Here is a 14,088-nt window from a genome sequence, read left to right as displayed (position 1 = left end):
TAGCTATCCAGTTAGAGGAACCTGTCCAGATTTCCACTTAACTGCATTTGCCACTGTCCCAAGTGTGGTTAGCTGAGGTTATGAAACCTGTTTTCTCTCTTTTTATATATGTTTGATAGCAGTTCATTTACTTTTCATGAGAACATGATTTCTGCTTTGTGCAGAGCTTCAAATCCAAAAAAGAAGTAGGCTTGTAATTTTTTCTTTCAAGTTTTTGTTTTTTTTTCATGCTGTTATATTTAAATAATAGCAAGATTTGCTTTTCTGTAGTTACCAGAAGAGCTCTTAAACGGCAACTTTGTCTCCATATATTGAGTCTTTTTAAATTTACCACTTGAAGATTGTTTCAGCTGCTTTTCACAAGCTCAAGCTCTGAGTTTTCTGCCCTGTATTCACTTATCAGGTGACTCCCTCCTTTGTTCTCAACAAATTTATAGGGGCAGATATGTTGTGTTTGGAGACATGTTTTGCTGTTGGCATCACTGAATTTGCTTTCATTCTTAGTAAGTGGGGTTTCTAAACTTTGTTTATGCTTTGTAGTCTGTTCATTTTTAGCTGCATTTTTGCCCTCCATTTTGGTGCCTATACAATGTGTTTGTTAATTATGGTGATAGAACCACTTTCCTGCCACCCATTGGAACATCTCTATTCATGTTCTTGCTTCTCTCAGTCACAGCAATGCTGCCAGATTTTCAAGGCTATCCCTCTCCTAGCCTCTTGGTAGGAAGAGCCATTCCTTTGTAACAGTAAATTACTATATCCATTGGATACTCTTGTATCCAAGCTTGTGCCTCTTCAAGGCTTGTTGTAAATTTCTCACCTGAATTTCATTGATTTGCTCAGTAATGAAATGGCTTCATAACAAAATAGCAGTAGTTTGAAAAAGGCCACCTTCATGGTGGTGTTGGTCACGTTAAAGTCGTATGTTCAGTGACTGCAGAATTGGTGATTTTTATCTTAATTGCACAGTGGATAAATTATTTAAAGAAACCTTAACCCAAAGCAGTAGTAGTGTGTGCTTGGCAGTAAGTCACCCTTTATCTAAATACCTGTTTTTTTTTCCTTTCAAAATACATAAGTTTTGAGTACTACCTCAATTTTTAAAGGAAATCATAAAACCATTGAAAGGTTTGGGTGGGAAGCAATCTTAAAGATCATCTTGTTCTAACCCCGTGGCACAGTCAGGAACACCTTCCACTAGACCAGTTTGGTCGGGTTTGCTTTCCAGCCTGGCCTTGAACATCTCCAGGGATGGAGCATCCACAGCTTGTCTGGGCAGCCTGTTCCAGTACCTCAACACCCTCACAGTAAATAACTTTTTCCTAATATCTCATCTAAACTTCTTTCTTTCAGTTTGAATCCATTCCCCTTTGTCCTGTCAAATAATGCAGATTCAGGCTAAATTTGCTTGTAGCAAATAAAATGTGGGTGCATTCCTACCCATGTTAAATTTGTCTTTGCAAAGTTATCCCAGTGTTATTTTGAAGGCAGTTTGGTGCTCTAGCTTAGACATCATTTCACCTTTGTTATTTCTGGGTTTGAGCCATTTGGATTTAACACACTTTCACTTAAAGCTCTCAGCTTTTATTTAATGCGAGTTAAGTACTTCTGAAAATAGATCTTGTGCCTACTTTGCAGAAGTAAAACTAAATCCAGGTCATTCTATGAGAAGGCATATCTTCAGTAGAGGAAAAGCAAAAAAATATCCAAGTAATGTCCTTATTTTAGAGAGCACAAATTAAACTCCTCAAATAACTAATTTTTAAATGTTCAAAGTAATTTCTCTATTACTTTTTCCCTTTCAAATCTATTTGGTGTTTTTCCTTAAGTCTTTAGCAAACTGTTGTAAATCAATTTAATTTGGAAATTACTTTATAATACAGGTTCTGACACTTCCCATACAAAGGATCTGACACTTCCCATGCAAAGGTCAAGTCACTTCTGACACATGGTTGTTTTAAGGGTAGGATCTCACAGCTTGCCCTCTTTTCCACTGAGTATTCTAGAACAATTTCTGTCTCTGCATCTGGAACATGAGCCTCTGTGGTAACAGTCTCACTGGCAAACACAACCTTGGGACAGAAAAAGCATCCATTGCAGTCTGCACTCCTTGTGGACAGGTTCACAATCCATATTCCATCAGGTTTTGGGTGCTGGGGACTCCTTGGTTGACTTGGTGAAATGTTCTTGCTGCTGTTCTCTATTCTGAGACCTCAACATATCCTAAATCCCTGGGACTCAGTCAGGAAGTTGTGTCAGTAAAATCTGTTAACTGTGTGCCTCAATAAGTGTGTGTGAGTCCTGGCTCCTGTTAAAAGTGGCCTTCCTTAGTTTTGACAGCAGACTAATTGAAAGGGGTTTTTAATTTTCTTTGAGAGCATGAGACAAACACTTTATGGTTCCTGAGGCTGCCATAAATCAAATGATCACTCAAACCCAGAGCATTGAAAAGTTTCATTTCTACAAAACAGTTCAGCCAAAGTAATTGTGAAGAGAGTTTGTTGAGAAGACAATAATTCCTTTCCTATTTTTTCTTCTGGAATTTATTTTGTATTTATGTGCATGCTTGCTTTTAAAATATCATGGTGCTGCTTAAGTAATTATTTTTAGGAGCTTGCTCTAAATCACAATACCTCACTCTTTGCATTTGCTGGCTCTTTGATGCCCTACTGCAGCTGATGGATGTGCTGAGAAGGAGACGATGCATTAAGACAATTAGGAACAAAACTGACAAGTCAGATTCTTCTGGTTTGTCACTGATATGATACAGCACTAAGATAAAAATCTTATTATGTGTGAACAACTAGAAAAAAAGCCCTTAGTATTGAATTGATAGTTATGTAGCAGGGTAAGAGCAGCAGACATTTTAAAAGTATGTTCAGCAAATTCAATTTTACCAAATTATGCTACAGTGTTAAAATTTGATTGATGAGTTCATGGGTTTCCCATGAAAAGTGCCTGATAAGATGTCACCTTAGTCTCTGGTTTTTCTTAAGATAATATATTTTTGGGAAAGCACAGTATAACTGTATGCTTGTAGAATATATGTAAATACTGCATGTGATATTTATACATTATATAAAGTATAAATAATTTCTCATCAAATAGCAGACTATTTCATTGGAATAGTATCTAGAAATTCTGGTCTTAAGGAAGTTTATTACTCTTAATAGAAGTTTTTATTTCCAAAGCTTGTAAAAACAAATATCTATTACGGTTTGAAGATATTTCTATAATTAAGAAAACTTCATTTTTAAATGCTGTTAGCATATTAATGTATTTTGTCTTGCTGTTTGGTTTTTTGTTTTTTTAACTGTAGTTTGTAAGATTTATTGGTCCCAGGAAATATTTTGGGGTTTGTGGTATTTGTTTTTCATACCTCCCCACCTCTCCCACCCAAGAAGTTGGCATTGTCTCTTTTAGTGCTCTAGACTAGATGAATTAGTTGACCATGACTATGGGATTATTTTTTTCCCCTTTCAATCTTTACTGTAATTGAATGTTCTTACTTAAATACCCTCCCCAGTTAATGGAGTGAGGCTTTGGTAATGACCAAGATAATAATCACCTTATGGATCAGACTCTCAACAGAGATAAGTTAAGCTAATATACTTATGCATAACTTTTGTTTTTCAACATAACATGTGGAGCTTTTTCTTGTCACATTTTTATCTGATCCTTCCTGGATGTGTGGAGTCCTGTAACTAACAGGGGAGGGACCACAACCTCATTCCAGACCCTGGCTGTGTAAACTCTCTTGCTCACCTTTGATGGCCTAAGCTTTCCATATAGTGCAAAACCAAGTTCTATTGCTGTGTGGTCATTTTCATTTGTGGTCAAGAAGATTTTCTTAAGTTTTCATATTTTTCACTTTACAAATGTATCCTAAGGCTTACTTCAGCACAGGTTCTGAGAAGCAGAATTTCATGGTCACACAGATATTTCCTGCTCTCTGGCAACCTTCCTGTGCCTCTCTGAGTTTTGGCATAGGATAGGAATAAGTTCTGACTTGGTAGGCTGAAGTGTATATACTTCAGTGACTCACACCTTCTCTCTAAGCCTGCAGTTAAACAGTGCTAGTCTCATTTTTTGCCACTTGAGATCTGCAGTTAAATGACTCTTTTATTTTGGTGTGGTTTTCTTACCTTCCTTGAATAATAGTTTTTATGTGTAGCAAAAACACTACCTTAATGTCTGTCTTCAGAATGTTTGAGTTGTGTTGTCATGGTGGAATTATTTTTTTCTAGTGTTTTCTTCCCCATGTTGACAATGTAGTGGAAAAAACTGTCCTATGGCATCTATTTCTAACTGATTCCAGTCTTACTTTTACTGTGAAAGAAGGAACATGTTGCTTGAATGAAAACAAATTCTCCCTAATTGGCTATTCTGAAACATCATATTCATAGGATGTTTTCTGCTGAGCTTTTTCTTCATTGTAGTGGTGTAACTGAGTGTGGCCATGGTGTGTCATCTCCCCTTTAATTGCAAGCTTCATTAATTGCTTTTGTTGTTTATCAGACAGCATTGTTGCAGCGGCAGAGTCGATACATTCGTTCAACTGTTCCTGAAAATGCAGAGAAGGAAGCTCAGAGCCTGTTTGTAACTGAGGTAATACTGCAGTTGCATGTGACTGTGTGCAATAACAACATGATACCTGACTTGTTTTTCTTCTCCTTCATTTGCCATTTAAAAAAAAAAAAAAACCAGAAAAATAAGCCCTGGAAAAAGAACAAAATATTTATTGCTACTTGTCAATTATTTCAAGGCAAAATTTCCAAGAAAACCCAGTATTAAAACCCAGTATTTTTTTTCCATTGGTGGCTGGAAAAGAAGTTTTACAGGATAGACTTTAATTATTTTGCTTGCGTCATTGGCTTTTGCAGATGCTTCTCCTCCACTTCATTATGATTTTGGCTTTTCCAGATGAATGTGGGTGATTTCAATGCATAATATTGGATCTACAGTAAATCTGGAATGAATCATTGTGACTTGTTTTTTCTGATAAAGTCTCTCACACCAGCCATTCTTACTTTGTTTCTAATAGTCTTGTACAGATTGCTGGAACAGAGGTATCCAGAACTGTAACACTTGTGGAGGCCACAATTCATTGTGACTGTTCAGCTTGTATGCTATATGTAGAAAAAACTTCCTCAACCCTAAAGTTTCTCAGAACTGTTTGCTTAGGTTGGCATTCCTTTGGTTTTGTGAGGTTGTTCTTCATTTATTATCTTGTTGAAGCCTTTAAAGAATTAAAGGTTCAATTTTTCTTCTTTTTTTTTTTGGGTATTATCTACTGGTTTTCTACTGATATGCTTTAAGCTGATATTTTAACATCTAAAACAAGTAAGTGTCTGTTGTAACTCTAATAAAACTGAAGGAGCTCCACATAGCTGAATCTACATCAAAGTGTTTTATCCACACTGATAAATACCCTTAATACCTAACCTTAAACATTTCTGAGATAAATTTGAAGAGGATAGACAAGAGGAGGGAGGAGTGTTAGAGGTAGAGTGTTAGAGGTTCATGGAGTTTAATGAGTTTCTGCTGAAACAATTGCTTGGCAAGTATTAAACTCGTGTTTTGAAATACAGAGAAAATATTTACGATTTATTGGATGCTGTGTTTGTGTATATGTAGGTTTATTGTGTAACATAAAATTTTTTATGGAATGGTTTCTGTCAACAGATTTTGTCAGTTTTATGTTACTTTGTTCAAAGCCAAGATAAATCAGTACTTTTATGTTGTAACAATATGGGTGGAGTAAAATGGTATTTCCTGTGATCTAGATCAGAACTTAATGACATAATTGCTTTTCAACCTCTGCAAGCATACAGTTGAAATTTAAGTATTAATTTAATTGCACTGGAAATATAAAGTCAGAAAAATATGTTTTTGGCTTTCTGTATCAGTATGTGCACAATTGAAGATTCTATTTTAATAAGGTGTCTGGTTTTGTGCTGAGTTGTCTAAGGGCTCTGTCACATTTTCAGTTTCAGCAGAGTTTTCTAAAGACTTGGCCATGATTTCAGCTGCAGCAAAAAGCTGGTTTAACTTTCTGGACGACTGAAGATGGTTATTCCAGATGCTGAGTGCATTCATCATTTTCTGGTTTTATTAAATACATGTCTAGCATGGATGATAACATTCCATTGAAACATATAACTTGTTCCAAAAACCTATATTGCATTAGACTATTGCAAAAGAAAGGAAGTGTACAGAATTTTCAGAGATTGATATGTAACCATAATAGTTCATAAACAGACATATCTTAAGAGCTTTTCTTGTGCTGTTTCTATTGAATGCCTTTAATCCTCTTCCAGTTAATATTGATACTTGGTTTTCATTTAAACAGTGCATCAAAACCTACAATTCAGACTGGCATATTGTTAACTATAGATATGAAGATTACTCAGGAGAGTTTCGACAGCTTCCAAAGTAAGTGTGTTATTTAGTTTGTTTAGTGGTATGATAAATTGAAATTGTGAAGGAATTTTGCATTTAATATAGACTTATTTATTAGAAAGTATATTCATATGTATAATATCTAAACTGAAATATGCTATATCCATGTTTAATGGTCAGTAGAGATGATAAAGATGTTGGATGTAATTGATGAACTTGAATGTGTAATATCATGTTAAACCATTTGCTGGGAAGGTACTGTCATAACATTGCCTTATTAACAGGGAAGTCAAAACAAGGCATTGTCACTGACAATGTGACTTTAAGTATGATAACTAAAACAGGCTAATGTTTAGATGAACCTAAAATGGTAATATCCTGTTTTCATTGCTTCAAAGGCAGCTTTTGGAACTCCCTTTAGGAGCGTGGGGAACAGAACCTAACTGAGTTGGTTGGAGCAGGTTTTCACAAGGATGATTCAAAGCACAAGCCTAGCCGACATCTGTTACAAACTTTCCAAACCATCTGCTAGAGAAATGTTTTCCCACTTCTTCAAAATTTTGTAGGAAGACTATGTAGAAATTAGAATCTTAATTCAGAATGTCTGAGAGTAGCTAAATACTCTGAATACCCCAACTGTGGAAGGTCTATGTCTTCCCTAACTTCTCTTCTGCTTCTATCAGCTCAGAAATAGTTACCTTGCCCTTTGGAGAGTTCTGATCTACTCACAGGTTTTGTACAAGTCAGTACCTGGTTTTCACTTGCCCTGAAGAGAAACCACAGTTTAAAAAAAATGTGTTGTCCTGCAAGGACCCACTGGTTGCAGGTATGAATTCTTAGTGATAAGATATTAGGAGTGCAGTGAATGAGAAGGCATCTGTTCTCTTCAGTTGCACTTGAGCACAGTAACAATCAGAACAAAAAGGACATGGCTGCCAGATGTACAAAGGAGGAAAATTGCTTTCTAAGAAATAGAATTAATGAAAAATACATGCTTTTACCTAGTTATTCTTGTGCTTTTTCCTCTTCAGTAGGAAAAGAATGTCTTAATTTTTGCATCAATAAAATATATAACTAATCACAAAGTTCCTAGTACTTCAGAAGGTTTTTTATTTTTTTTTGTAGTAAAGGGACAAAGCCAGACAAGCTTCCTGTTCATTTATATGAAGTGGATGAAGAAGCAGATAAAGATGAGGTGAGATAATAGCAATTCCTTACTTTCTCTTGTTTTCATTAAATAATGTTGGGTGTGTAGAGGTTTTGAGTTTGGTTAAGTGTTGATGTCAATACATGAAAACAGAGATTAGCTTGAACCACCTTATTGGGAAACAAATCAGTTATTTTTCTTGTCTCCTTTCAAATAACCTTGTTCTCTGGAGATCTGTCAGGTAAGCGAGAAAAAGTTTTGACAGATAATAAAATTACTGTTTTAGTACTTGGTGACATAAAATCCTTCAGCTGTCATAAAATCTGTTTTATGCTGTGTCTACGTAGGCAAGTTTCCAGAGAGAAGTGTTTCCTGCAGTTTAGTCATGGAATTGAGTAAAATCATAGGTGAATCTGTTCCAGCACAACAACAGCACACACACTTCAGCATGCATGACAGTATAGCATACAGTGTGAGCTAAAATCAATTCATCACATATTTGAGTATAGGATAAGACTTGAGGAGCTGTCATGGAAACAAAGGTTTTAAAAATTGAGTAAAACTCCTAGATATTTTCTCTTGTGTCATTGACTTAAGGAAAGGAGAGATGTATCGTGTCAAGCAATTTTCAAGTGTATTTCAAATGCCAAAGACTTTTTTCAGCAACTGCCTCTGTTATTTTTGTGATTTATTTATTTTTTACCACACCCTGTTCCAAAACACGTTTTTAACTGCTGCTGTTACCTTTTCTTACAGTTACTTGAACTCTTACATCTCAAACAAGAATTAAAGCAAAATAATTTTTCTTTTTTGTGGTTTTTACCTCTTGGCAATTACTTTGCTTCTAAATTCCTGTTACACAGAACTGCTGCATATGAAATGAAAAGATTAAATGTGAGGAAGTTGTTTGGGGAATTCATCTGAGTAGATAGATTCCCAAGCAGAGAGTCCCAGGCTGACGTTTGCCCAGCACTGCTATTAATCTGCACTGTGATATTTGAACAAATAACTTTATGCATCTCTATCCAAAACCTCCTATTTGTAGGATGGGAATAATTATGATTACTATTATACTGACATTTGAAAGACTTGGCATTATTTACTCTGATAATATTTCTGACAACAGAAGTGTATTAGAAAATAGTGAGTTAAACGCTAAAAAATTAAATGGATGTATAATTGACTATAATTCTACCAGGAAATACATTATGGGTAGAGTTAGCTAAACACTGAAAAAATACAATTTGGCTATTAGCAGGTAGTATGTGTTTTACTAGGAAATGTAGGTAGAGAGAACTGCCTGTGTCCTGTAAGAAGGTGTCTTGTTCAGAAGTCCAATCACTGGAGCACACGTCTGCTGCTCTTTGAGGAACTTAGAAAATAAACAGAAGAAAAGGACATGCTAGGAGGAAAAGGGAAGTTAGTGGGACAATAGAGTGGGGGGACCATAAATTCTTTCATCAAGGGGAGACTTAATGCCAGAGGTGTTTCTTTCAGATATTAATATCTTTCTATGCCAAAAAGCACAGATGCAAACCTTAGATTGAAGGTTGTTTGGTCTTTTTGTTTCACTTTTGTTTGTGTTTGAAGAAAGCTGATTTGTTAGAAGACTCATAGAAAACAAAAAGCTAAAAGTGGTTTTAAAAGGGAGGAGAATCAGATACATATTAATTTAATCATGCATCATTAAAAAGGAGAAAATTACCTATCCAAAATTAATTCAGACTATCAGGCCATCAGGTTGATGTTTGCAAATGGAATTCTTCAATCCGGTATGGGATCAAGATAGGGGATTGTTTTTGTTGAAACAGTTGCTGTTGAAGTAAACTTTGGAGCCAAGTTTGTGGGAAAGATCACTTTAAAAAGTGCAGCACAGTGTGCAGCACTAATGATAAAAGTGAGGAAATTACCTTACCAGTTGGAAACAGGAAGTATGTTTTCAGCGTGAGAGTGGTGTGTTAACAACTGGATCCTGGGTTCCTTTGTATTAACAGATGGTCAGCTGGAAAGATTCAGTAGCTTCTTGGCTCTCTAGGCAGGAATTCTGCCTGACAGAAGAAATGGTGTAACTAGAGAGGCCCAAATGACTCTCAGTTCTATTGCTAGAAAACAGCACGCAGCTCAACAGAGTTGGGAAATGTGCACCTCAGAGACTGGGAACTGGAATCTTAATAGAGCTAAATCTTAATTTTTGTTAACTCAGGTTAAATGAATTTTAGCCATATGAGGTGATCCTATGCATGGTTTATGCAGTTACAGAAAAGCATTGGCTGTTTTGTGCCAAGTTTTGGCAGTAACTCATCATCTACTCGTGGCCTTACACTTGTAAAGATGATTTAAGCCCACCCTTTCCTTGGGGATAACTCATGCCAGGGGAGGTGAAGAGTCATATAGAGTCATATTTGGAAACCCAGTGGCTTAAGTTGTGTCTGTATCTATATTCTTGTACAAGAAAAAGAATTATCTAGGTAATAGAACAGCAGTGGAGGCTAATGACTTGAAAATAAAGAAAAAAGAAAAGTGTCTTGCATGGACAGTGATACTCTTTGAGGCACATTAAAATTTACAGAGTATTTCTGGTCTATGCCTTTGGGCCCTTATATCACATGCTCTGATAATTGATGACCATGTCATCCTTACTGGGCCTAACTTCAACAGTACCAAGCTGATTGTGAATTTTAAAAGGTCAGATTGAAGCATCTTTTGCCTTCTGTTCACAGTTTTTTGAAGTTCACATGTGCATATGCTTACGAGTATGCAAGCTAGACAGACTAAATAATCTGTAAATAAATTACCCAGTAACATTTTACAGAATGTTCCTTGATTCAGTTCCAGAAACAAATTCATGTTATTCCAAGATTTGGTTTAATGTTCAGTTGTTGAACTAGTGACTCTCTCCCCCTTATATAATCAGGTTTTGTTGCATGTTTTCTTTAACAGCGAGAAAAGGAATTAGAAAAAGTACTCGAGGATGTTTTGTGATTTTGTTTTCAGCTGGATGCTCAACTAATTCTAAATGTTTCAGTAAAAAATATTACGAGGAGTATTTCTCCTTTATATGGATGAAAATCCTGCTACATGTCTAACTCATTAATAGTTTTGTTTCCAAATATCAACTGGAATCAACTGGGCTGTATCAACTGGAAACCATGGTAACGTCAGCCTCGTAGTACTCTAAAAGATTACTTGGAACTGGTGATTTAATATTTATTCTGTGGCAGTTATAAATCTGTCTTTTTGATCTGTTTTGATTGCAGAGGGCTGCTTTTTGGTAGTTGTTAGCATCCTAAGGTTTTTGATGCAGTCATTCAGTTCCCTCCCCTGGCAGATGGATGTGGGGTACAGGCAGTGGGTGTGATGTGTGATGCTTGCATTGGATCTGCTGTTTGTGAACTTGCCATCACTGCCAAATTCATTGTTGTTCTCTCTGCAAAGCTTTGATTCTGATCTGTAAAAGGGCAGACCCAATTCAGGAATTAATTCTCTAAATTCTTAAGAAAGTAATGTCTTTGAAGAACTGTATGTAAAGCAAAATGGTTTGAGAAATCTAGATTGAGGTTTTGGATAAGCATGTGTTTGCATTGTTCTTTTTGGCAATAGAAATTGGTGAAAATTCTTAACACTCTGTTGAAAAGGTTACGAGGTAAATGTAAGCAAATGTTTTAAGTTTTGACTGTTTGCTCATTCCCCTTTTTCAGTGGGGTTTGTTTTGACTAACATGTAGCTATCTATAGGCTGGATCATCCTGTTGGCTGTAGATAAAGCCTGTAGAAGTGGCCAGATTACATAGTGCAAGTTAGATGAGGTCAATCTCATGCCAGGTCTTTAAATAAAGTAATGGAAAAGCTATAAAATTTCAGCAGGGACTCATGGTACATTATCATTATTATGTTATGACTGTAGTTATTCCAACTTCTAAAATTACTCCTGAAATTATTGATAAGTACTACATGGACTGTGATGCAAACACTTACCTATTCTTTTTTCTTCTTTCTTTCTTTCTTCCTGTATTCCTTTCTTCATCTCCAGGATGCAGCATCTCTTGGGTCTCAGAAGGGTGGAATAACAAAACAAGGATGGCTGTACAAAGGCAACATGAACAGTGCAATCAGTGTGACAATGAGAGTAAGTTTAAGAATATCTTACATATAACAAAAACCTGAGCACTGATGTTCAATATCCCTGTGCCTTGGAGAGGTCAAGCTGTGGTATGTGGTTTAGTTCTAAAAAAAATCATATGAAAAGGAAGAGCAAAGCTTGTATGTACTTCATAGATCTGAAACATTGCTTTTATTTTATGTAAATCAGAAAAAAAAAGCCATGAAAAATCTAGTATGTGTGAGGAGTGAAATTTTCCTAACTGTACCCTTGTGTGATTGCAGTGGAAAAGGGACTGGGTAATACTGATGGGGGTTTATTTGTTTGTATTTTATATAAAACTATAATTTTTAATGTGCCTCCTATGTATACTATAGAGTCAGTTTTAAATACCTTTCAATAGGTCAAAAATACTGTCAAATGATATAGCACAGTCCTGCTGCAGATATCATAAGTTAATTTTTTTTAATTAATGGTTTCTGGTTTTTTTTCTGCAGATACTGGTTATGTTATCTATAAGTAAAAGCTTTTTTTCTATTACCTACTATGTAAATAACACTTATGAATATATAATGTGAAGCTAATTAACACTAGTGTTGTCACTGCTCTTCTTCCCTTCTTTCTTTTCCCTAGTCATTTAAAAGAAGATTTTTCCACTTAATCCAGCTTGGTGATGGATCCTATAATCTCAATTTCTACAAAGATGAAAAAATATCAAAAGAACCTAAAGGATCAATATTTCTAGATTCGTGCATGGGCGTGGTTCAGGTAATTATAATTATTCTGCCTGTTTGCCAATTAATTCTGTATTTATTAGCAAGTGAAATTTTATTTAAAGGATAGATTAGCGTTGTTGAATGTAGATAAGTACATATTATGCAGAGAAACAAGTAGACAGGCTGCATCTTGCCAAAGCAGTGAGCAAGATTTCAAAGGGCAGGAGACTGAATTTTTGAAATCTTTCTGAAAAGAACATAAATTACTGGTTGATGTCAAGTATTTAGCAAACCAAATTCTAAGGCAAATGCACAAAGTACCCCAAACTTGGCAAAGTAATGACAGCATAAAATTGAAGTTTATTTCAGTTGGATTTTGTGCTTGCATGAGCTGTAACATGTTTTTCATAGCTTCTTGTGTGGGATTTTTGTTGCGGGAGTTGTATTGAATTCAGACACCCTTCCAGATGCTTTCGTTTGACCTTTCTAATGTTACTTTTTTGTGCTTTTCTTTATTTTGAAAAGTTAAGAGCTTTGGTAAAATGTTTGTCAGTAGCAAGTGCCAAAGAAAAGATTGTTTTTCTTTTTTTTTTTTGGTGATTCTGCTGTGTATTTATAGTACAGCATGTAACTGTTCTGTTAGGCACAGCATACCTGGAAAAACCCCATGAGTCTTAGGGGCTTTTATTAACTTGTACAATAAATAAAGAAATAGGCAAAGTTTAATAAAAATGTATTGCTCAAATAATATTTTTGTAACATAAAGTTGTTTGGAGATTTACACAAAGAGATAAAACAGCTTTACAGAGGATTTTTTCTACCCAAATACTGTAATATTGTCTTTTGAGTACACATTTAATGGGTAACTTCTATGAAAATCTTATAACTGTAATAAATTTTATCATATTGCAAGTTATATATATCATTTACAGGAATTATTTTGCCTTAGAGATACAATTCTGGCCAGCTCCACTGAAATGAACTAAATTTGTGTTTTTAAAACAAGCCAACAAACACAAAAGTGGTTCCTAAACATGTCTGTACTCTCATCAATAAATGCAAATACTGATGGAGGGTGCAAGGAGGACAGAGCCAGGCTCTGGTGAGTGATGCCCAGTGACAGGGCTGGAGGCAATGGCACAACCTGAATCACTGGAGCATCCCTCTGAACATCAGGGAATGCTTTTTCACTGTGAGGGTGACCGAGCACTGGCACAGGTTGCCCAGGGAGGTTGTGGAGTCTCCATCCTTGGAGATGTTCAAAAGCTCCCTGGCCACGATCCTGTGCAGAATGGCTCTAATTGGCTGTGCTTGAGGAGGGAGTGTTGGATGAAATGACGACCAGAGGCCCCTTCTAACCTCTAACTGTTCTCTCATTTTGGGATTTAAGACCTGAAAATCTCTTTTCCTCACACATACTTTCATACTGTTCCATACTTTCTGTTCCGGCAGTTCAATCCAATTAACCTCAAGTTTCCTCAGACTCTGCCAGAAGCTTGCTCTTTAAAACAAACAATGTATTACTGTTTCTTTTGTTCTTCTGCAAGTAGGGCTGATACAGTCATCTCTAAGTAAAACTGTACTTTGGATGCTTTAAAATTTATAGTTGGTTAAGTCTCTGCTGCTCTACTGTATTTTGCAGTACCCTCAGTGTTCATCTTGGTACCTGGTCTTCAAAACTGTATGTGAAAATTTGACACTAGTTATGAATTAGCATCATGTGCA

General features: G+C 35.8%; 1 protein-coding gene across 7 annotated transcripts in view; it reads left to right on the top strand.

The window, feature by feature from the left end:
- DOCK9 (dedicator of cytokinesis 9) overlaps positions 1-14,088 on the top strand; it is a 113,170-nt gene that overhangs the window by 41,039 nt on the left and 58,043 nt on the right. For all 7 annotated transcript variants that reach the window (XM_050979969.1, XM_030233985.2, XM_050979242.1 and 4 more), the window contains exons 3-7: positions 4,519-4,608; positions 6,353-6,435; positions 7,528-7,597; positions 11,579-11,674; positions 12,281-12,415. In XM_050979969.1, coding sequence (XP_050835926.1) covers positions 4,519-4,608; positions 6,353-6,435; positions 7,528-7,597; positions 11,579-11,674; positions 12,281-12,415 — 474 coding nt within the window. The remainder of the gene's footprint in view (positions 1-4,518; positions 4,609-6,352; positions 6,436-7,527; positions 7,598-11,578; positions 11,675-12,280; positions 12,416-14,088) is intronic.

This window comes from Serinus canaria, chromosome 1 (genome assembly GCF_022539315.1).
Source record: "Serinus canaria isolate serCan28SL12 chromosome 1, serCan2020, whole genome shotgun sequence".
In the NCBI taxonomy this organism is placed as follows: domain Eukaryota; kingdom Metazoa; phylum Chordata; class Aves; order Passeriformes; family Fringillidae; genus Serinus; species Serinus canaria.
This window is presented reverse-complemented; position numbering and strand designations above follow the sequence as displayed.